This window comes from Electrona antarctica, assembly GCF_951216825.1.
Source record: "Electrona antarctica genome assembly, chromosome: 16".
NCBI classification, from domain to species: Eukaryota; Metazoa; Chordata; class Actinopteri; order Myctophiformes; family Myctophidae; genus Electrona; species Electrona antarctica.
In genome coordinates this window covers 303,642-328,339 of record NC_136797.1, presented here as the reverse complement: position 1 = coordinate 328,339, position 24,698 = coordinate 303,642, and the positions used below count along the sequence as shown (strand labels likewise).

At 45.6% G+C, this 24,698-nt stretch overlaps 2 protein-coding genes across 3 annotated transcripts; both read left to right on the top strand.

The window, feature by feature from the left end:
* The first annotated feature begins 6,702 nt into the window (after positions 1-6,702).
* LOC306939570 (uncharacterized protein) lies at positions 6,703-13,188 on the top strand. Of its 2 annotated transcripts, XR_013791887.1 has the most exons (11): positions 6,703-6,770; positions 8,144-8,298; positions 8,422-8,603; positions 8,736-8,942; positions 10,508-10,564; positions 10,696-10,837; positions 10,990-11,164; positions 11,581-11,879; positions 12,045-12,226; positions 12,399-12,494; positions 13,099-13,188. XR_013791887.1 is itself a non-coding variant. In XM_079524162.1 (10 exons), the coding sequence occupies exons 2-10, from the start codon at positions 8,145-8,147 to the stop codon at positions 12,405-12,407; spliced, it is 1,407 nt and encodes a 468-aa protein (XP_079380288.1). In that variant the 5' UTR covers positions 6,703-6,770; position 8,144; the 3' UTR covers positions 12,408-12,512. The 2 variants fall into 2 exon arrangements, 1 of the variants encoding a protein (XP_079380288.1); XM_079524162.1 differs by lacking the exon at positions 13,099-13,188 and having other exon boundaries at positions 12,399-12,512.
* On the top strand, positions 12,453-17,683 carry LOC306940274 (uncharacterized protein; the record flags this gene model as incomplete). Its single annotated transcript, XM_079525296.1, has 9 exons — positions 12,453-12,494; positions 13,099-13,194; positions 14,320-14,574; positions 14,660-14,815; positions 14,959-15,039; positions 15,187-15,382; positions 15,486-15,556; positions 15,723-15,963; positions 16,467-17,683. The coding sequence occupies 9 exons, from the start codon at positions 12,453-12,455 to the stop codon at positions 16,631-16,633; spliced, it is 1,305 nt and encodes a 434-aa protein (XP_079381422.1). The 3' UTR covers positions 16,634-17,683.
* Between the last annotated feature and the right edge of the window lie 7,015 nt (positions 17,684-24,698).

Here is a 24,698-nt window from a genome sequence, read left to right as displayed (position 1 = left end):
CCCCCTGGGGTCCTTGATGGGTCTCAATGAGGTCCAACACTGGTTATCAAAGTGTGGTTCGGGGACCCCATGGGGTCCTTGATAGGTCTCGATGGGGTCCAACACTGGTTATCAAAGTGTGGTTCGGGGACCCCATGGGGTCCTTGATGGGTCTCGATGGGGTCCAACGCTGGTTATCAAAGTGTGGTTCGGGGACCCCCTGGGGTCCTTGATGGGTCTCGATGGGGTCCAACGCTGGTTATCAAAGTGTGGTTCGGGGACCCCATGGGGTCCTTGATGGGTCTCGATGAGGTCCAACACTGGTTATCAAAGTGTGGTTCGGGGACCCCATGGGGTCCTTGATGGGTCTCGATGGGGTCCTTCACTGGTTATCAAAGTGTGGTTCGGGGACCCCATGGGGTCCTTGATGGGTCTCGATGGGGTCCTTCAATGGTTATCAAAGGGTGGCTTGGGGACCCCCTGGGGTCCTTGATGGGTTTTGGACATCGTTTATTGCAAAATACCTCGCATAATGGAAATATTTTGATAAGCACACCATTCCTGGCTGAGCCACACGTGTTTGCCTGCATGGCAGTCACACAGAAAAAGAATGGTGTACACGGCAGGCTAATAGAAAACAATCCCACCCGTGTGAAGAGAAGCTCTTATCACGGACAAGTCTATTACAGCCATTAAAGTCTAGAAATGTTCATGTAAAACTATTGGCCGTGCACACAGTGGCTATTCCCAAGGGCCTAGTACAGCTTAATGGAGCCTAATAAAGTCTAGTACAGCCTATTACACCCTATTCTAGCCTATTCCAGCCTGTTCCAGCCTAGTACAGCCATCTAAATACCCCCCCCCCCCCCCACAGTAGTCTGTGCTAGGCTGTACTAGGGTCTATTAGGCTGTACGAGGCAGTAAAGTACTATACCTAGAAATGTTCATGTAAAACTATTGGCCGTGCACACTAACTCCTGTAAAAACTATTGCCCGTGTACACAGTGGTTATTCCCAAGTGCGAGGTAATACAGGGCTGACAAGAGCCTAGTACAGCCTAGTATACCCTATTCTAGCCTATTCCGGCCTGATCCAGCCTAGTATAGCCTAGTACAGCCATCTAAATACCCCTCTCTCCAAGTCTATTCTCCCACTAGGTTGGACTAGGCTAGACGTGGGTGTACATGGCTGTACTAGACTCTGCCGGGCTCTAATAGGCTGTTTTCGGCTCTAGTAGACTGTGCTAGGCTGTACTAGGGTCTATTAGGCTGTACGAGGCAGAAAAGTACTATAGCCTAGAAATGTTCATGTAAAACTATTGGCCGTGCACACTAGCTCCTGTAAAAACTATTGCCCGTGTACACAGTGGTTATTTCAAGTGCGAGGAACTACAGGGCTGACAAGAGCCTAGTACAGCCTAGTACACCCTATTCTAGCCCAATCCAGCCTAGTACAGCCATCTAAATACCCCTCTCTCCAAGTCTATTCTCCCACTAGGTTGGACTAGGCTAGACGTGGGTGTACATGGCTCTACTAGACTCTACTGGGCTCTAATATGCTGTTTTTGACTCTAGTAGACTGTGCTAGGCTGTACTAGGGTATATTAGGCTTTACAAGGCAGTAAAGTACAAAAGCCTAGAAATGTTCCATGTACAACTATTGTCCGTGCACACAAACTCATGTAAAAACTATTGCCTGTGTACGCAGTGGTTAACCTCAAGTGCGTGGAACTACATGGCTGACAAGAGCCTGGTACAGCCTAATAGGGTCTATTAGAGTCCAGTACAGCCTAGTACACCCTATTCTAGCCTATTCCAGCCTGATCCAGCCTAGTATAGCCTAGTACAGCCATCTAAATACCCCTCTCTCCAAGTCTATTCTCCCACTAGGTTGGACTAGGCTAGACGTGGGTGTACATGGCTGCACTAGACTCTGCTGGGCTCTAATAGGCTGTTTTCGGCTCTAGTAGATTGTGCTAGGCTGTACTAGGGTCTATTAGGCTGTACGAGGCAGTAAAGTACTATAGCCTAGAAATGTTCATGTAAAACTATTGGCCGTGCACACTAACTCCTGTAAAAACTATTGCCCGTGTACACAGTGGTTATTCCCAAGTGCGAGGAAATACAGGGCTGACAAGAGCCTGGTACAGCCTAATAGGGCCTATTAGAGTCCAGTACAGCCTAGTACACCGCATTCTAGCCTATTCCGGCCTGATCCAGTCTAGTATAGCCTAGTACAGCCACCAAAATACCCCTCTCTCCAAGTCTATTCTCCCACTAGGCTGGACTAGGCTAGACGTGGGTGTACATGGCTGTACTAGACTCTGCTGGGCTCTAATAGGCTGTTTTCGGCTCTAGTAGACTGTGCTAGGCTGTATTAGAGTCTATTAGGCTGTACGAGGCAGTAAAGTACTATACCTAGAAATGTTCATGTAAAACTATTGGCCGTGCACACTAACTCCTGTAAAAACTATTGCCCGTGTACACAGTGGTTATTCACAAGTGCGAGGAAATACAGGGCTGACAAGAGCCTAGTACAGCCTAGTACACCCTATTCTAGCCTATTCCAGCCTGATCCAGCCTAGTATAGCCTAGTACAGCCATCTAAATACCCCTCTCTCCAAGTCTATTCTCCCACTAGGTTGGACTAGGCTAGACGTGGGTGTACATGGCTGTACTAGACTCTGCTGGGCTCTAATAGGCTGTTTTCGGCTCTAGTAGACTGTGCTAGGCTGTACTAGGTTCTATTAGGCTGTACGAGGCAGAAAAGTACTATAGCCTAGAAATGTTCATGTAAAACTATTGGCCGTGCACACTAGCTCCTGTAAAAACTATTGCCCGTGTACACAGTGGTTATTTCAAGTGCGAGGAACTACAGGGCTGACAAGAGCCTAGTACAGCCTAGTACACCCTATTCTAGCCCAATCCAGCCTAGTACAGCCATCTAAATACCCCTCTCTCCAAGTCTATTCTCCCACTAGGTTGGACTAGGCTAGACGTGGGTGTACATGGCTGTACTAGACTCTACTGGGCTCTAATAGGCTGTTTTTGACTCTAGTAGACTGTGCTAGGCTGTACTAGGGTATATTAGGCTTTACAAGGCAGTAAAGTACAAAAGCCTAGAAATGTTCCATGTACAACTATTGTCCGTGCACACAAACTCATGTAAAAACTATTGCCTGTGTACGCAGTGGTTAACCTCAAGTGCGTGGAACTACATGGCTGACAAGAGCCTGGTACAGCCTAATAGGGTCTATTAGAGTCCAGTACAGCCTAGTACACCCTATTCTAGCCTATTCCAGCCTGATCCAGCCTAGTATAGCCTAGTACAGCCATCTAAATACCCCTCTCTCCAAGTCTATTCTCCCACTAGGTTGGACTAGGCTAGACGTGGGTGTACATGGCTGCACTAGACTCTGCTGGGCTCTAATAGGCTGTTTTCGGCTCTAGTAGATTGTGCTAGGCTGTACTAGGGTCTATTAGGCTGTACGAGGCAGTAAAGTACTATAGCCTAGAAATGTTCATGTAAAACTATTGGCCGTGCACACTAACTCCTGTAAAAACTATTGCCCGTGTACACAGTGGTTATTCCCAAGTGCGAGGAAATACAGGGCTGACAAGAGCCTGGTACAGCCTAATAGGGCCTATTAGAGTCCAGTACAGCCTAGTACACCGCATTCTAGCCTATTCCGGCCTGATCCAGTCTAGTATAGCCTAGTACAGCCACCAAAATACCCCTCTCTCCAAGTCTATTCTCCCACTAGGCTGGACTAGGCTAGACGTGGGTGTACATGGCTGTACTAGACTCTGCTGGGCTCTAATAGGCTGTTTTCGGCTCTAGTAGACTGTGCTAGGCTGTATTAGAGTCTATTAGGCTGTACGAGGCAGTAAAGTACTATACCTAGAAATGTTCATGTAAAACTATTGGCCGTGCACACTAACTCCTGTAAAAACTATTGCCCGTGTACACAGTGGTTATTCACAAGTGCGAGGAAATACAGGGCTGACAAGAGCCTAGTACAGCCTAGTACACCCTATTCTAGCCTATTCCAGCCTGATCCAGCCTAGTATAGCCTAGTACAGCCATCTAAATACCCCTCTCTCCAAGTCTATTCTCCCACTAGGTTGGACTAGGCTAGACGTGGGTGTACATGGCTGTACTAGACTCTGCTGGGCTCTAATAGGCTGTTTTCGGCTCTAGTAGACTGTGCTAGGCTGTACTAGGTTCTATTAGGCTGTACGAGGAAGAAAAGTACTATAGCCTAGAAATGTTCATGTAAAACTATTGGCCGTGCACACTAGCTCCTGTAAAAACTATTGCCCGTGTACACAGTGGTTATTTCAAGTGCGAGGAACTACAGGGCTGACAAGAGCCTAGTACAGCCTAGTACACCCTATTCTAGCCCAATCCAGCCTAGTACAGCCATCTAAATACCCCTCTCTCCAAGTCTATTCTCCCACTAGGTTGGACTAGGCTAGACGTGGGTGTACATGGCTGTACTAGACTCTACTGGGCTCTAATAGGCTGTTTTTGACTCTAGTAGACTGTGCTAGGCTGTACTAGGGTATATTAGGCTTTACAAGGCAGTAAAGTACAAAAGCCTAGAAATGTTCCATGTACAACTATTGTCCGTGCACACAAACTCATGTAAAAACTATTGCCTGTGTACGCAGTGGTTAACCTCAAGTGCGTGGAACTACATGGCTGACAAGAGCCTGGTACAGCCTAATAGGGTCTATTAGAGTCCAGTACAGCCTAGTACACCCTATTCTAGCCTATTCCAGCCTGATCCAGCCTAGTATAGCCTAGTACAGCCATCTAAATACCCCTCTCTCCAAGTCTATTCTCCCACTAGGTTGGACTAGGCTAGACGTGGGTGTACATGGCTGCACTAGACTCTGCTGGGCTCTAATAGGCTGTTTTCGGCTCTAGTAGATTGTGCTAGGCTGTACTAGGGTCTATTAGGCTGTACGAGGCAGTAAAGTACTATAGCCTAGAAATGTTCATGTAAAACTATTGGCCGTGCACTCTAACTCCTGTAAAAACTATTGCCCGTGTACACAGTGGTTATTCCCAAGTGCGAGGAAATACAGGGCTGACAAGAGCCTGGTACAGCCTAATAGGGCCTATTAGAGTCCAGTACAGCCTAGTACACCGCATTCTAGCCTATTCCGGCCTGATCCAGTCTAGTATAGCCTAGTACAGCCACCAAAATACCCCTCTCTCCAAGTCTATTCTCCCACTAGGCTGGACTAGGCTAGACGTGGGTGTACATGGCTGTACTAGACTCTGCTGGGCTCTAATAGGCTGTTTTCGGCTCTAGTAGACTGTGCTAGGCTGTATTAGAGTCTATTAGGCTGTACGAGGCAGTAAAGTACTATACCTAGAAATGTTCATGTAAAACTATTGGCCGTGCACACTAACTCCTGTAAAAACTATTGCCCGTGTACACAGTGGTTATTCACAAGTGCGAGGAAATACAGGGCTGACAAGAGCCTAGTACAGCCTAGTACACCCTATTCTAGCCTATTCCAGCCTGATCCAGCCTAGTATAGCCTAGTACAGCCATCTAAATACCCCTCTCTCCAAGTCTATTCTCCCACTAGGTTGGACTAGGCTAGACGTGGGTGTACATGGCTGTACTAGACTCTGCTGGGCTCTAATAGGCTGTTTTCGGCTCTAGTAGACTGTGCTAGGCTGTACTAGGTTCTATTAGGCTGTACGAGGCAGAAAAGTACTATAGCCTAGAAATGTTCATGTAAAACTATTGGCCGTGCACACTAGCTCCTGTAAAAACTATTGCCCGTGTACACAGTGGTTATTTCAAGTGCGAGGAACTACAGGGCTGACAAGAGCCTAGTACACCCTATTCTAGCCCAATCCAGCCTAGTACAGCCATCTAAATACCCCTCTCTCCTAGTCTATTCTCCCACTAGGCTGGACTAGGCTAGACGTGGGTGTACATGGCTGTACTAGACTCTACTGGGCTTTAATAGGCTGTTTTTGGCTCTAGTAGACTGTGCTAGGCTGTACTAGGGTCTATTAGGCTGTGCGTGTGTGCGTGCGTGCGTGCTAGGGCATTCACTTCTAGTCATTTTTACTAGTTGACTAGTTGACTAGTTGCCTAGTTTACTAGTCGACTAGTCGACTAGTTGTTTAACTACCTATTATGTAAAAAATAAAATAAATTCAAAAAATAAACCTTTTTTTTTTGGAAATAAATATTTGTACATTGAAAAAATGTGTACATGGTGACTATAACTATAATCTACCTGATCTTGAGGCCTACAAAATCGGGGGGAAAAAAAAAATATATATATATATTTTTTATAAAAATATATATATATATTTTTTTTTTCTTATCAACTAGTCAACTAGTACCAACAAGGTCGACTAGTGGATTTACTAGTCGACTAGTAAACTAGTCGACTAGTTGCTTAATGCCCTAGTGCGTGCGTGCGTGCGTGCGTGCGTGCGTGCGTGCGTGCAGTTGTAATCCACCTAACCTTTTGCCCCACTGACTTCAAATTTGTTCATTAACACCACAAAAGGCTCTGGTCACTTGGTCTGCCAGTGAGTTAATGAGCCTATAAGTGCCATCACTTGTACAATACCCAGCCTCTGCCTCAGCCAATCGATTGCCATGCATGGCAACCCCACACCTGTCATTTGATTACATAGCCAGTCAATCTCTTCACAGTTTGCAGTTGCACTCTTCACACACAGCTGGCTGAAGCTTACTGCATTTTATTTGGTGAATTCAAGCTGAAAGTTTGTTACATCTATTAAAGGTTGGTATAATTCCTTCTCGTTCCTACCTGAGCTTGTGTGTGTGTAGTTGATGGGAGTTGAAATGATTATGGTGAACCCTTACAAGTTAAAAAGTGGTTGAAATTTGTTTTTGTACATAGTTCCCATCATGTTGGGGGGGGGGTGGTAGGAGAGCAAGGCAATAAGCTTGTTCCACCCTATGTAAACAAGTGTAATGCTTTATGTTATCCACAGTTAACAGTTTTGTATACTTGTGCTTGAAATGTACCTATTCTGCATACAGTTAATACTTCAATCAGTCAATGAAAAGGGACGGGGGTGGAGGAATTCAGGTGTGCTCTGTTCTGTGTGAGTGTGTCTTGTAAGGTTAACCTCAAGTGCAAGGAACTACAGGGCTGACAAGAGCGTGTGTGCGTGCATGCGTGCGTGCGTGCGTGCGGTTGTAATCCACGTAACCTTTTGCCCCACTGACAAATTTGTTCAGTAACACCACAAAAGGCTCTGGTCACTTGGTCTGCCAGTGAGTTAATGAGCCTATAAGTGCCATCACTTGTACAATACCCAGCCTCTGCCTCAGCCAATCGATTGCCATGCATGGCAACCCCACACCTGTCATTTGATTACATAGCCAGTCAATCCACTTTTCACAGTTTGCAGTTGCACTCTTAGTCTTCACACACAGCTTTTGTGGTGTTACTGAACAAATTTGAAGTCAGTGGGGCAAAAGGTTACGTGGATTACAACTGTACGCACGCACGCACGCACGCACGCACGCATCAGCCCTGTAGTTCCTTGCACTTGAGGTTAACCACTGTGTTGGTCAATTCAAGCTGAAAGTTTGTTACAACTAAGGTTGGTATAATTCCTTCTCGTTCCTACCTGAGCGTGTGTGTAGTTGATGGGAGTTGAAATGATTATGGTGAACCCTTACAAATTAAAAAGTGGGTGAAATTTGTTTTTGTACATAGTTCCCATCATGTTATGGGGTGGAGGTGGTAGGAGAGCAATACAAGGCAATAAGATAAATAAGCTTGCTCCACCCTATGTAAACGAGTGTAATGCTTTATGTTATCCACAGTTTTGTGTGCTTGAAATGTACCTATTCTGCATACAGTTAATACTTCAATCAGTCAATGAAAAGGGACAGGGGTGGAGGAATTCAGGTGTGCTCTGTTCTGTGTGAGTGTCTCTAGAGCAGTGGTTTTCAACCCATTTCATATCAAGGCCCATTACTTATCTGGCCACGGACAACCATTTGATGACATTAAGCCTCTCAAACATGTACAAAACTAAAATAATATTCCGTTATTGTTGGATAAGATTCACAATTCCATGCTGCATTATGTTGGTACCATTGCATTGATTGTTGGTACCCCTCTCTTTTAATATTTAGAATGCCTGCCTGTCATATTTGTATGAAGACGCTGACGGTTGGCTCCATGTCGGGCCACCTGAAGCTCATTCATTTTGTCAGGAATGTGAATGAGAGGAAACATCTCCTGAACCTTTGCAACAACCGGACCAATATCCGCTGCTGCCCCTGTCCAGGTACTATATACGTTTATTTTCTTGTAGAAAAATACCCTTATTTGTGTTTTTAGTGTAAATAAGAGAACCCACTTTTTTACTTGTAAAACTGATGACAATAAAGATGATTCTGATTCTGTCCAGTCCCAGGGTGTGATCATAGGGGCAGGTTATTGGAGCGGCACCTGGACCGGGTCCATGTAACTCTAGGCCAGGGAGAGCTGGACCTTCTCAAGGACCTCGCCAGGAGACGGGAGACCGACCGCCTCCTCCGGCAGCTCAGGGACACCAACCCTGAGATCCCATTGACGACCACCTGGGACGACGTATGTACAATATATGTTGTATTATGTTGGGCTTAGCTCCTTCATCCTCAACCTCGTTCTCCCTCCGATTTCCTAGTCTATCTAGTGCTCCTATTGTGCATGCAGATCATGTTTCTTCTCTCCTTCACACAGAATAATGATCTGGTGATTACCGATCTGCCCCCAACCAAAAAGCCAGCCAGGCGGGCCTGTCATAGGCGTGCATGTCTGGCACTCTACCAGAAACATAAAATTCTGCAGAGGAACTGGAGGTGGCTAAAGGAGGAGCACCAGAGGGCGAAGAGGGAGCTCTGGGCCTTCCGGAGAGCTCATAAGCTCTCCCACACAGTGGTGCCAGAGGTGAGAAATGTATGTAGTCAGTCGTATTTGTCAAGTTGCGTTGTATACCTAACAATTAAAAAATCACACGTGTGTGTGTGTGTGTGTGGTGAGGGGCGCTAATATATTAAAGTCTAACTCATGTTGATTAGGTGATGTGATGTGAAAACAAACGGTGCAAACACAAACATTAAATGCCATTAACAATAAAGAGACAACAATGTAATGAGGGACAATATGACGTAAAGTTTCCCTTCATTGTCAATGGTGTTTTAAAAACAAACATTACACCTGTAGGGGAGAACGGGGGAAGATGAGCCAGCGGATAAGTTGAACCACCCCCTTTATCTAGAAAACTGTGTTGCCATGTGACCTTAAATCTAGTAAGCATCCATCATTTACACCTGGCTGTGAAGTTGGGAAGCATGTGAGGAAAGTAGAAAACATTCGTTTACACAAAACAGGTTTTTGTCGGTCAAAGTAAAATTTCGACACATCATGTAAAATGACTGTTATACAAAGCAACATGTACCTAGGTCTAAAATGTAATATCATACACGTTGATGATTTGCCAATGGATAGAACCATGTGAATCATTTAGCAAATAAATGGTCCGAAGTAACTTATTAGTCATTGTTTAAAAAAATGGAGGCTGGGGGTAAAATGAACCAATGTCCGTGGGTAAATTGAGTCGATGGGAATCACTATTCATATTTTTTTTTTATTAAGTCTTTGCTACTCAAATGATACTGAATGACCTTTAATTTGCATGTACATACTCATTTAAGAGAAGTTTAATGGCCAAATATAAGGTTCTGAATAACAAACTTTATTTAATTTACTTAATATTGTTTAAATAATAAATAAACAAATAAAAAAGACTATTTGCAAAAGGGAAAACTGTTATTATATTATCGATAAGTGAATACATTATTTGTTCAAGCTTTTAACATTCAAATATCATGTGGTTCAACTTACCCCTCGACTTGGATCAACTTACCCCTTACCTGGGGCAAATTACCACTTTTTTTTTTTTTTAAAAGGTCACATTTTCATGGCCCTTTGTCATAGATGCTTACTCATCATTTCAATTGATAGACATCCTGAAATATGGGTAGATCATTAGATTTTACCGCCATCTCATTTTGCCTTGCTTCCAGGACAACTTAAGCAAAAAGTGGTTCATCTTCCCCTGTTCTCCCCTATATAGGAGGGTGCTAGCCCTTCCTATATAGGGGAGAACGGGGGAAGATGAACCACTCAAAAATCAGACCCGTCTGAAGAGAGTGGTACTGTACTGTACAAACCCTCCTCCCTGGCCTGTGAGTGTCTGTCTGTGTGTTAGGCTGTGCAGCAAACACTATAACACCATTTCCGTGCTCGGACAAACACGGGGACAGACCCAGCCACACAGCTGTCTATAGGAGTGGTTGCACCACTCAAATGTACACGTTCAGACAGTTTTCAATAGAAAACTATGACTCATGTAGAACCATTACAGTTGCAACTCCTATTCATGTACATCTGTGCGGACTATATTTCTCAGCTGAGTCCAGGTTTAACTGTAAGTTGCCTCTCTATATCAGCAGACTCCAGAGTCCAGAATCCAGAGGGATTCTCCTGATAAAGTGACCCCTGTAAAGGTATCATCTAATTCAATTCACTTTCCCACTCAACATCAAGCACAAGCACTATGTAGAGATCTCTTTTAATCTCGTTTGTGTATTTTATGTAATGGTTGATGTCGGCTGGTATGTTTTTGTCTTACACCTAGTTTGTGACACTGTCACCTGATGGCTCAGAGAAGATCCAAAGGATGAAGGTTTCTTCTTTACGCTTGGAGCATATCAAACCCTGGGCAGAAGGGAATCGCCGGGGAAACCGCATGAGAGCAATTGCTGTGCCTACGTCCTTTGGTGAGTGTGTGCACACACACACACACACACACACACACACACACACACACAGAGAAAGCTGGCCAGGGCCACACAAAGCATTATCCACTGTATGAACTATCCAGGCACAAAACTATTGTATTCAACAATGTGTGTTACATGTGTCATTACAGAGTGTGTCATTGAGGCGTACCAAGCGGCCCGTGAGGGAATGGACCCAAGCGCAACTGCACACAATAACGCTGGGTCCAAAGTCAGCCGCATAAAAGCATTTATTTTATATATGTCTGTAGGTGTGAGTAAGACCTCGGACTGGAGGTTCCTGTTTAATGTGGAGAGGATCAAAAGGTGAGTTTTGTTGGAGAGACTGATGGTCGATCTGTGATACAGACATGTTTGTACGGTAACCGTCCAGTGTTTGATTTGCCTAAAAGAATCACAGTATATTTTTGCTGGGTCCTCAGTTCGAACAGTCTAATCTTGCCTCTCGGTTCCAAAGCTGTAAATGGGAAAATGAATGCCTCTACATTGATATGTTTGGGGTGACTACTTTTTGGAAAGGAACATGGATCATGACTGGTCTGGCCCTTATATTAGCTGAGTCCAGGCCCGGTCAGTCAGTCCGATTGCAAACCATTCCCCTTAGTTTGCCAGCCTGTCAGTCCGCCAGCCGACTTGCTTGCTGCTATTGCAATGTTAGCTTTTTTTTGTGTTATCTGTTCATATATCACCATCAACATAACATTATCTCCAACATTTTGCAGCTTTTACAAGAGCCTCATGACCTCTTCAAACCTGAAGCCTACATCAGTGCTCCACTACTTACAGAGCATAAAGCAGTTCCTCGTGCACGCAAGTGCGACCCAGGTGCCGGCCTGCAAGCTGAACAAGGCTGAGTGGTTCACCATCCATAGCACATTCAGCATGCTCGTAAAGAGCATCCGCAGGCCGGTCGTGCGGCACCAGCAGGAGACCAAGAGGGCCAAACACGAGGTGCTCCCCACCAAGCAGCATCTGCGGACCTTCCAGCTGCAGGCCAGGAAGAACATTCCTCTGGTCCTGGGTATGTTTTACCCTCATCTCATAAGAGATGAGATTCCCACACATAACCAGAGCTATTAACCTTCAATCACAATATAGCAATATTCCAAGAGTTTTAGCCTATAAAAACACAATACTTATAGTTTGCACTTCTGTCTCTTTTCACCCCCTGTCCCTTTTTACCCAGAGAAACTCAGGAGGAAACCAGCAAACACCGGCCTGAGATATGAATTTTACGGCCTCCTGTCTGGCTACTGGTCAACCCTCTATGGACACAGGCCATGTGTTCTAAAGAACATGGTTGACCAGGAGGTGACGGTAGCCAGACTCACCAGGGACAGGACCGAGGAAAAAGACTTCCTGATACTGGTGAGTGCTTGTTTAGATTTATTCACTTTCTTCCTGGGACCATGTTAACAACTAATTTGACTTTTCATGTAGGGTGGCATGGTAGCTGAGTGGTTAGCACTGCTGCCTCACTAACTTACGTCTTCATTTCAGCTGAATCCAGGTTTAACTGTAACTTTCCTCTCCATATCAGCTGGCCTAGGTGCGGGGGCGAGCCCCCCTTACATCCGGTGGCCTGCCATGCAGCATGGGGCGCCTCTGCAGGACTGTCCCAGATGTGGGAAAGTTGGTTCGTTTATGGTTTTCCACTGCTTCTCTTATCCACCGTCCCTATGAAATATCTTACCCCTCTCCCAGTCCATCAGGAGGTTTCTTTAAAGTACTCCTGTACTATGTCAAACAATCTGCCTGTCACACTTTTTCAGCTTCTAACTTCCCCCATCCCGTAAAGCAGGTGTGGGCAACTTTGATGATGGAGACGACCACTATTTTCACACTCACTCCAGAGGGTCACTATATTTCCTCACTCCAGAGGGTCACTATATTTCCTCACTCCAGAGGGTCACTATATTTCCTCACTCCAGAGGGTCACTATATTTCCTCACTCCAGAGGGTCACTATATTTCCTCACTCCAGAGGGTCACTATATTTCCTCACTCCAGAGGGTCACTATATTTCCTCACTCCAGAGGGTCACTATATTTCCTCACTCCAGAGGGTCACTATATTTCCTCACTCCAGAAGGTCACTATAGTTCCAGAGTCACTCCAGAAGGTCACTATAGTTCCAGAGTCACTCCAGAGGGTCACTATAGTATGCTGTAAAGTGTCAGCCTGCTACCTAGAGCATCTTTTCCTTTTCTATGTGTAAATCTTTCTCTCTATCCTATGATAGGTGAAGGAGCACAAGACAGCCAACATGTATGCAGAGGCATGCATTCATGCAACGGAGGAGGAGTTTGCATGGGTGGAGCAATGGCTAAGTATCAAGGTTAGTTAAGTTAGATCAGTGCTATCATAAGGTGGTTCACTTTTCTATACCTTTATGCACACACAAACCAAACGCATACAACATGCATACATCACACATACATCAACTGACATATAGTGTCGCAGTCCCGCCCCCGTCGAGAGACCTGGAAGTGAATTCCCCATTAATTTATATTCCCTGTAGACTTTCAAAAATGATTTATTTAAAGACGTGAACGTCGCAGACAAAGCCAACTCTTGTTGTGACAAATCTATGACAATAAACACTGTTGTGGACCGATCAAATTAGAAAGAAGAGAAAAAATGGCAGGGTACAACACTTTGTTTTGTTTTTCTTCTTACTAATTATTTGGTCGGCCCAAAACATAGTTTGTTGTCATAATTTGTCACAACAATAGTTCACTTTGTCCGAGGCTTAAACTTATTTAAATAAATACTTCTATGGGAAAACGTCTATGGAAAAAGTGAATGGGGAATTCCCTTCTGGGCCTCTCGTCATCATGAAAGGGGGTAGGACTGTGTACCCACTCAGCTTCTTTTTTTTGTCTAATATTCGTCTAAAGGGCCGTCTAAAAATGCGATAAACGGCAAAAGATTTAGTTTTTTTTTTTTTTTTACGTCGATACTTAGATTAGACATTTATTAGTGGTTGTTTAAATGTGTGTGTGTGTGTGTGTGTGTGTCTACACACACATTTAACAACCGCTAATCAACGTCTAAAACACTTTAATTTTTAGACGCACGTGTAATAGCCGGCTATTGCTCAGTGGGTAGGTTAATTAGTACATTACCTTACTACCTTATTGTTGTTTAAAATTTGTCCAACCCAGCAATTAATAAAAACAAATGTATTTATTAAAGGAGAAGTACACCGGGAGGAAGAACAGCTTCGTCTTCTTCACAGGAGGAAAAAGAGGGTGCGATGGACTCCTTGGGTACTTTCAAAAGGAGTGGACCAGGTGTGGCCTTCCTGGGAAGCCCTTTTTCATGCTAATCCGGACTGCCATCTCATTTTATGTAAGCAGCATTGGCCAACATTAGATCATTTGTTTGCTGAATATATTGACTGTGTGCACCAATTTTTATTTAAATTTATTTGGTGTTTTGTATGTGCTAAATGAATTAGGCGCGTCAAACACTGTCGGGGGATACACGGAAGAAGGTAACCGATCTGATGGCACACAACATCGACATAGCAGATCGGTTCTATGCGTTGAACCCCACACCAACAGAGACGGCCGAGATCAGGGAGCTGATCCAGTTCTCTCTGGATGGGCCGCAGCCTGATGCCACAGCAGAGGAGATGGAGAAGCTGGTGGAAACGGCGAGAGTTCAGGCCATTCAGGAGGGGGAGATAGTGGCATGCTCTCAAGAGGAAGAGGTTAGTCAGGCTCTTAACTATCCCCCCCCCCCCCCCCCCCGCATCTAACTATCTATCAGCATCCAACTATACCTCTCTCTCTCAGATGGAAGAGCCCCCCTCTCAGATGGAAGAGCCCCCTTCTCAGATGGAAGAGCCCCCCTCTCAGATGGAAGAGCCCCCCTCTCAGATTGCAGAGACCCCCACCAAGGGGAAAGGTGGGAAAGCTTCCCGAAAGACCAACCGCAAGACCCAGGAAGAGGTTAGTCAGGCTCTAACTATCCCCATCAGCTAACTATCATTCATGAGATGAATTTATACTGTGCCTCGTGTTCTGTAATTGTTCATCTAACAAGTTTATCTATTCCTCTCTCTCTCTCTCTCTCTCCCCTCCCTCTCCCTCAGATGGCAGAGCCCCCCTCTCAGATGGCAGAGTCCCCCACCAATCGGGAAGGTGGGAAAGATTCCAGCAAGACCCATGAAGAGGTTAGTCAGGCTCTAACTATTCCCATCAGCTAACTATCATCATTCATGAGATTATTTTATCCTGTGCATCTCGTATTCTGTAATTGTTCATCGAACAAGTTAATCTATTCCCCCCCCCCCCCCCCCCCCTCTCTCTCTGAAATTAAGCACGTGTACCACCAGCTCGCCTTTGATATCAAAGGGCTCAACACCAAGCAGCTGGGACATGTCTACGAGTTCATACAAATGAAGGAGGGCATAAACCCAGACATGGATGAATTTGTCATAGACTTTGATGAGCTCAAGCCCTCCACGCTGCAGGAGTTGCAGATATTTGTCTCCTCTGTCCTCCACAAGGTTCCTGGTGAGTAAACCATTCAGCTTGACTCCTGTTCTCGGTTTGTTTTGATTTTACAGTGGTGTTCATGTGTTATTGTAACTTAATGTGTTTATGTTTCTATAAAAAGCTGCCAAGAAATCCAGGAAGCCCAAGAGGACAAGCCAAAGAGAGGATGAGTCTACGGAGGAGGAAGGAGAGGTATGTTGGCTAATTTAGAATATATCTATTAGGCCCCATTTACACTGGCAGACAAATCTAGCCTGAATCAGATCTGTGCCACAGTGGAGTGCACTATTCACCTTCACACCTGTGTCAACAAGAAGTTGAGGAGAGGTGTCTTGTTTTTTTTCAAAATCCTCTTCAGGTTGTCTACCAGGAATCTGGGGATTCCTCCTCATCCCCAATGGAGGAAAGTGGAGAGGATGAGGCCCATCAGCCCAAATGGTCCAGAAAAAGTCCAATCCTGACCAGGAGAGCACAGGGTCAAGTATTGAGGCCGAAAACTAACATCCCTACTACATCCCCCTATAAGAGAGTCCTGGCCATGGCAGCACAAAACAAAGAGCAGAAAACCAGGCCGAGAGCCAAGACCAGGCTCCAGTTTGGCAAGTACAGTATGTCTTGAAGGCATGACCATGTTTATCTGTTACCTGTGAGAACGTGACCAAACTCCTTGATTTTTGTTAAATGTTCACCGTTTCGCGATATTCTCGACTACTCCAAATTACGTTCACTCTAAAGTGCCACCATCTTAAATCTCAACCCTTTCATTTTACATATGAGAACAATACACATGACCAGATGTATTTGTCTTCCCCATCATACATCATGTAATGGTAGTTTATGATAAAGAAGAGGAAGAACATCCGCACCATATTTGCCTGATCTTCATCAGGCAAATATGATGTGCCTAGTCGGTCGAAACGTTGCAAAATTGTTAAAATAAAGTAGGTCTCGGACCTCTACAAACTGGTGTGCGGATGTTCTTCCTCTTTGATGTTTGCCAACATCCAGCACCTGGCCTGAATGTAGGCATTGAGATGTGCACACAATCTTCTCTGTGAACAGTTTATGATGTTACTAATAATATATTGTGTTTGGTCCACAGATGAAAATCCAAAGCAAGCAGAGCCAGGAGTGAAGAGCAGTGTGAGAGACTTTTACAGGGCGGCCTCTTCCGCCTCCTCCAAGGCCTCCGCCGAGCCAGCTAAGCATCTGGCCACGGGCTCTAAGAAAAAACAAGGGAAAATGGGCCGTTTGGGAGGACCCGAATAGAACTGGAACAATTACATATATATATAAAAAATGGTCTTTAAAAATAACAAAACGCACTGCATCTCCCTTTAACTCATGTGCCAAGGGGCCCTGAAATCGGGTCTAGCTCACATTTGTTTTTGTTTCTCTCTTCTCCTATCTCTCTTTACACTCGTCTGCACTGAGACAAACATCCTATGGTAAAGCACAATGAACCTGAGAACAGGTAAAAAAACAAAATGTAACTACGACTATATGTGTTGTCAACAAGTGGTCAAATCTCACCTGCTGTATCACCTCTGACATTTGATTTTACCAACCAAAATACTACTTTGAAGATCTGAAATGGGGCTAGCTGGTTATCTGGTTTGTAGAATTACTTGCCCCTAGAGTGCATTAGCACAACTCACTCTGACTAAACGACATTATAGTCTGCTAATTTGAACATCAAACTTCTACAACATAGATTTTCTTGAAGACTTGAACACGAGGATTTTAGTGCTATATGTATATCAAAGACCAGAATTATGATTACTTAAATGTCTGTATAACTTAACAGATTGCCAAAACTTTGTGTATATATATGTGATAACAAATGCCAAGACACTGGGTAGGCCTGACTTTATCTACTAAGTAGCCCTAGGTTGTGTTAAATGTAGGCTGAAGTACAAGTTGTTTTTTTACAGCCTTTTATTGCTTTAATTTGTTAGCAGTTACATTTCTTCATTTAACTTTGGTTTCATTTTTTTGCCAAATGGCAGTACAACAAAATTATTGAGGAGAGAATGATAGTATTAAAGTGTCCTTACGGCTCCAACCTGGTAATCCGTACAAAATAACGTCAATGTTTACCTTGTAATGTTCCAGCCTCTGATACCTAATAAGCACAATTATTGAGGAGAGAATGATAGTATTAAAGTGTCCTTACGGCTCCAACCTGGTAATCCGTACAAAATAACGTCAATGTTTACCTTGTAATGTTCCAGCCTCTGATACCTCATAAGCATACGTATGTTGAAGCCTATGGTGCTGCCATTCAGCCTGTGCCCAATGACTGAATTTGGCATTGTATTCCCATGTGGCTCGCTGAAAGGCGGTGTAAATGTGAAAAATGTATGTTCAAAATACAAACCATATTGAGGACATGATGACATATTAAAGAAGAGTACCTCAAGTTTCCATGTATTGCTGTATTACTTCTATTTAATATATTTTGATGAGAATGTTTACTGAATAGTTTAAACAAAATCCATGTTTAGTGTTCTAGGTTAATAGTGAAGAAAATCACACCTGTGTGAAGTGAGGGGCGCTATATTAAAGTCTAACTCATGTTGATTAGGTGATGTAAAACAAACGGTGCCAACACAAACATTAAACGCCATTAACAATAGAGACAATATGATTTACATTTTCCCTTCATTGTCAATGGTGTTTACAAAACAAACATTGAACTAAAGATAAACAATAAACCTGTGTATAGGAGGGGCTGGCACCCTTCAAAAACGTTTGTGGCCATACGAGCAGATGGCCAAATGTATGGAGGACCGGGATGACTGGAGACGAAGATGGGATGTCTGTGGACTACCTGATGTATAATGGCGGGCGGTATAGCCGAATAACAGTGATGGTACAAGTTTCTAAATATATAACTAGTTACAGTTGGTAATTATACACCCTACAAAATGTAACTGAAGTTACAATCTTGATAAGGTTACTAGTTACAAGTTACTCTATCAACCAGCTTGTCCTATGACTTCCAGAACACTGCAATGTTTTACATAGCAACCGGCAATCAAAGTAGTCCAGCGTTAGACTAGGAGGGGGTGTAGTAATATGGCTAAACTAGGATGGATTGGGCTAGACTAGGCTGTATTAGACTTTAATAGGCTCCATTTGGCTATACTAGGCTATACTAGGCTGGATTGGGCTGGAATAGGCTAGAATAGGTTGTACTAGGCTCTTGTCAGCCCTGTAGTTCCTCGCTCTTGGGAATAACCACTGTGTACACGGGCAATCGTTTTACAGGAGTTTGTGTGCACAGCCAATAGTTTTACATGAACATTTCTAGGCTATAGTACTTTACTGCCTCGTACAGCCTAATAGACCCTAGTACAGCCTAGCACAGTCTACTAGAGCCGGAAAACAGCCTATTAGAGGCCAGTAGAGTGTAGTACAGCCATGTACACCCACGTCTAGCCTAGTCCAGCCTAGTGGGAGAATAGACTTGGAGAGGGGGGTATTTTGGTGGCTGTACTAGGCTATACTAGGTTGGATCAGGCTGGAAAAGGCTAGAATGGGGTGTACTAGGCTGTGCTAGACTCTAATAGCCTCTATTAGGCTGTACTAGGCTCTTGTCAGCCCTGTAGTTCCTCGCACTTGGGAATAATCACTGTGTACACGGGCAATAGTTTTTACAGGAGTTTGTGTGCACGGCCAATAGTTTTACATGAACATTTCTAGGCTATAGTACTTTACTGCCTCGTACAGCCTAATAGAGCCTAGTACAGTCTGCTAGAGCCGGAAACAGCCTATTGGAGCCCAGTAGAGTCTAGTACAGCCTTGTACACCCACGTTTAGCTTAATCCAGCCTAGTGGGAGAATAGACTAGGAGGGGGGGGGGGGGTATTTAGATGGCTGTACTAGGCTATACTAGGCTACATCAGGCTGGAATAGGCTAGAATAGGTTGTACTAGACTCTTGTCAGCCCTGCAGTTCCTCGCACTTGAAATAACCACTGTGTACACGGGCAATAGTTTTTACAGGAGTTTGTGTGCACGGCCAATAGTTTTACATGAACATTTCTAGGATATAGTACTTTACTGCCTCGTACAGCCTAATAGAGCCTAGTACAGTCTGCTAGAGCCGAAAACAGCCTATTGGAGCCCAGTATAGTCTAGTACAGCCTTGTACACCCAAGTTTAGCTTAGTCCAGCCTAGTGGGAGAATAGACTTGGAGAGAGGGGTATTTAGATGGCTGTACTAGGCTATACTAGGTTGGATCGGGCTGGAAAGGGCTAGAATAGGGTGTACTAGGCTGTACTAGACTCTTGTTAGCCCTGTAGTTCCTCGCACTTGAAATAACCACTGTGTACACGGGCAATAGTTTTTACAGGAGTTTGTGTGCACGGCCAATAGTTGTACATGAACATTTCTAGGCTATAGTACTTTACTGCCTCGTACAGCCTAATAGACCCTAGTACAGCCTAGCACAGTCTACTAGAGCCGAAAACAGCCTATTAGAGGCCAGTAGGGTCTGGTACAGCCATGTACACCCACGTCTAGCCTAGTCCAGCCTAGTGGGAGAATAGACTAGGAGGGGGGGTATTTAGATGGCTGTACTAAGCTATACTAGGCTGGATCAGGCTGGAATAGGCTAGAATAGGGTGTACTAGGCTGTACTGGACTCTAATAGACTCTATTAAGCTGTACTATAGGCTCTTGTGAGTCCTGAACCTTCTCGCACTTGGGAATAACCACTGTGTACACGGGCAATAGTTTTTACAGGAGTTTGTGTGCACGGCCAATAGTTTTACATGAACATTTCTAGGCTATAGTACTTTACTGCCTCGTACAGCCTAATAGACCCTAGTACAGCCTAGTACAGTCTGCCAGAGCCGGAAACAGCCTATTGGAGCCCAGTAGAGTCTAGTACAGCCTTGTACACCCACGTTTAGCTTAATCCAGCCTAGTGGGAGAATAGACTAGGAGGGGGGGGGGGGGGGGGGGGTATTTAGATGGCTGTACTAGGCTATACTAGGCTACATCAGGCTGGAATAGGCTAGAATAGGGTGTACTAGACTCTTGTCAGCCCTGCAGTTCCTCGCACTTGAAATAACCACTGTGTACACGGGCAATAGTTTTTACAGGAGTTTGTGTGCACGGCCAATAGTTTTACATGAACATTTCTAGGCTATAGTACTTTACTGCCTCGTACAGCCTAATAGACCCTAGTACAGCCTAGCACAGTCTACTAGAGCCGAAAACAGCCTATTAGAGGCCAGTAGGGTCTGGTACAGCCATGTACACCCACGTCTAGCCTAGTCCAGCCTAGTGGGAGAATATACTAGGAGAGGGGGGTATTTTGGTGGCTGTACTAGATTATACTAGGTTGGATCAGGCTGGAAAAGGCTAGAATGGGGTGTACTAGGCTGTGCTAGACTCTAATAGCCTCTATTAGGCTGTACTAAGCTCTTGTCAGCCCTGTAGTTCCTCGCACTTGGGAATAACCACTGTGTACACGGGCAATAGTTTTTACAGGAGTTTGTGTGCACGGCCAATAGTTTTACATGAACATTTCTACGCTATAGTACTTTACTGCCTCGTACAGCCTAATAGAGCCTAGTACAGTCTGCTAGAGCCGGAAACAGCCTATTGGAGCCCAGTAGCGTCTAGTACAGCCTTGTACACCCACGTTTAGCTTAATCCAGCCTAGTGGGAGAATAGACTAGGAGGGGGGGTATTTAGATGGCTGTACTAGGCTATACTAGGCTACATCAGGCTGGAATAGGCTAGAATAGGTTGTACTAGACTCTTGTCAGCCCTGCAGTTCCTCGCACTTGAAATAACCACTGTGTACACGGGCAATAGTTTTTACAGGAGTTTGTGTGCACGGCCAATAGTTTTACATGAACATTTCTAGGATATAGTACTTTACTGCCTCGTACAGCCTAATAGAGCCTAGTACAGTCTGCTAGAGCCGAAAACAGCCTATTGGAGCCCAGTAGAGTCTAGTACAGCCTTGTACACACAAGTTTAGCTTAGTCCAGCCTAGTGGGAGAATAGACTTGGAGAGAGGGGTATTTAGATGGCTGTACTAGGCTATACTAGGTTGGATCGGGCTGGAAAGGGCTAGAATAGGGTGTACTAGGCTGTACTAGACTCTTGTCAGCCCTGTAGTTCCTCGCACTTGAAATAACCACTGTGTACACTGGCAATAGTTTTTACAGGAGTTTGTGTGCACGGCCAATAGTTTTACATGGACATTTCTAGGCTATAGTACTTTACTGCCTCGTACAGCCTAATAGACCCTAGTACAGCCTAGCACAGTCTACTAGAGCCGAAAACAGCCTATTAGAGGCCAGTAGGGTCTGGTACAGCCATGTACACCCACGTCTAGCCTAGTCCAGCCTAGTGGGAGAATAGACTAGGAGGGGGGGTATTTAGATGGCTATACTAAGCTATACTAGGCTGGATCAGGCTGGAATAGGCTAGAATAGGGTGTACTAGGCTGTACTGGACTCTAATAGACTCTATTAAGCTGTACTATAGGCTCTTGTGAGTCCTGAACCTTTTCGCACTTGGGAATAACCACTGTGTACACAGGCAATAGTTTTTACATGTGTGTGCACGACCAATAGTTTACCAATAGACCAACAAAATATGCTGGACTAGGCTGAACTAGGCTGGACTAGGCTGCTCTGCGTGCGTGCGTGCGTGCGTGCGTGCGTGCGTGCGTGCGTGCGTGCGGGTCCACGGGAGGTCACTATATCAGAAACACTGTTTCCCATAGCATACTGTGGCCCTACAGGACATTACTGTACTATAGTCTATGTAAAACTATTGGCCGTGCACCCAAACTCATGTAAAAACTATGGCCTGTGTACACACTACAGTGGTTCATCTCAAGCGTGAGGACCTACAGGGCTGACAAGAGCCTAGTAGACCCTATTCTAGCCTTTCCCAGGCTGGACTAGGCTGCTCTAGGCTGGACTAGGCTTCTCAAATCTGGACTAGGCTGGACTAGGCTGGACTAGGCTGCACTAGGCTGGACTAGGCTGTACTAGGGTGGACTAGGCTGTACTAGGCTGGACTAGGCTGGCCTAGGCTGCACTAGGCTGCACTAGGCTGTACACTACAGTGGTTCATCTCAAGCGTGAGGACCTACAGGGCTGACAAGAGCCTAGTAGACCCTATTCTAGCCTTTCCCAGGCTGGACTAGGCTGCTCTAGGCTGGACTAGGCTTCTCAAGTCTGGACTAGGCTGGTCTAGGCTGGACTAGGCTGCACTAGGCTGGACTAGGCTGTACTAGGGTGGACTAGGCTGTACTATGGCCTGTGTACACACTACAGTGGTTCATCTCAAGCGTGAGGACCTACAGGGCTGACAAGAGCCTAGTAGACCCTATTCTAGCCTTTCCCAGGCTGGACTAGGCTGCTCTAGGCTGGACTAGGCTTCTCAAGTCTGGACTAGGCTGGACTAGGCTGGTCTAGGCTGGACTAGGCTGCACTAGGCTGGACTAGGCTGTACTAGGGTGGACTAGGCTGTACTAGGCTGGACTAGGCTGGCCTAGGCTGCACTAGGCTGCACTAGGCTGTACTAGGGTGGACTAGGCTGTACTAAGATGGACTAGGCTGTACTAGGCTGCACTAGGCTGTACTAGGCTGTACTAGGCGGGAGGTCACTATATCAGAAACACTGTTTCCCATAGCATACTGTGGCCCTATAGGACATTACTGTACTATAGTCTATGTAAAACTATTGGCCGTGCACCCAAACTCATGTAAAAACTATGGCCTGTGTACACACTACAGTGGTTCATCTCAAGCGTGAGGACCTACAGGGCTGACAAGAGCCTAGTAGACCCTATTCTAGCCTTTCCCAGGCTGGACTAGGCTGCTCTAGGCTGGACTAGGCTTCTCAAATCTGGACTAGGCTGGACTAGGCTGGACTAGGCTGCACTAGGCTGGACTAGGCTGTACTAGGGTGGACTAGGCTGTACTAGGCTGGACTAGGCTGGCCTAGGCTGCACTAGGCTGCACTAGGCTGTACACTACAGTGGTTCATCTCAAGCGTGAGGACCTACAGGGCTGACAAGAGCCTAGTAGACCCTATTCTAGCCTTTCCCAGGCTGGACTAGGCTGCTCTAGGCTGGACTAGGCTTCTCAAGTCTGGACTAGGCTGGACTAGGCTGGTCTAGGCTGGACTAGGCTGCACTAGGCTGGACTAGGCTGTACTAGGGTGGACTAGGCTGTACTATGGCCTGTGTACACACTACAGTGGTTCATCTCAAGCGTGAGGACCTACAGGGCTGACAAGAGCCTAGTAGACCCTATTCTAGCCTTTCCCAGGCTGGACTAGGCTGCTCTAGGCTGGACTAGGCTTCTCAAGTCTGGACTAGGCTGGACTAGGATGGTCTAGGCTGGACTAGGCTGCACTAGGCTGGACTAGGCTGTACTAGGGTGGACTAGGCTGTACTAGGCTGGACTAGGCTGGCCTAGGCTGCACTAGGCTGCACTAGGCTGTACTAGGGTGGACTAGGCTGTACTAAGATGGACTAGGCTGTACTAGGCTGCACTAGGCTGTACTAGGCTGTACTAGGCGGGAGGTCACTATATCAGAAACACTGTTTCCCATAGCATACTGTGGCCCTACAGGACATTACTGTACTATAGTCTATGTAAAACTATTGGCCGTGCACCCAAACTCATGTACAAACTATGGCCTGTGTACACACTACAGTGGTTCATCTCAAGCGTGAGGACCTACAGGGCTGACAAGAGCCTAGTAGACCCTATTCTAGCCTTTCCCAGGCTGGACTAGGCTGCTCTAGGCTGGACTAGGCTTCTCAAGTCTGGACTAGGCTGGACTAGGCTGGTCTAGGCTGGACTAGGCTGCACTAGGCTGGACTAGGGTGGACTAGGCTGTACTAGGCTGGACTAGGCTGGCCTAGGCTGCACTAGGCTGTACTAGGGTGGACTAGGCTGTACTAAGATGGACTAGGCTGTACTAGGCTGCACTAGGCTGTACTAGGCTGTACTAGGCTGTACTAGGCTGGACTAGGCTGGACTAGGATGTACTAGGCTGGACTAGGCTGTACGAGACATTACTGTACTATAGCCTATGTAAAACTATTGGCCGTGCACCCAAACTCATGTAAAAACTATGGCCTGTGTACACAGTGGTTCATCTCAAGCGTGAGGACCTACAGGGTTGACAAGAGCCTAGTACAGCCTAGTAGACCCTATTCTAGCCTTTCCCAGCCAGATCCAGCCTAGTATAGCCATCTAACTGTGCGTGCATGCATGCATGCGTGCGTGCGTGCGTGCGTGCGTGCGTGCGTGCGTGCGTGCGTGCGTGCGTGCGTGCG

Excerpts from the sequence above, each read along its gene's own strand:
- LOC306939570 (XM_079524162.1), top strand. The coding sequence starts at position 8,145 with ATGCCTGCCTGTCATATTTGTATGAAGACGCTGACGGTTGGCTCCATG. Across the intron at positions 8,943-10,507 it reads CCCACACAGTGGTGCCAGAG|CAGACTCCAGAGTCCAGAAT; the intron begins GTGAGAAATGTA and ends TCTCTATATCAG. Across the intron at positions 11,165-11,580 it reads AATGTGGAGAGGATCAAAAG|CTTTTACAAGAGCCTCATGA; the intron begins GTGAGTTTTGTT and ends AACATTTTGCAG.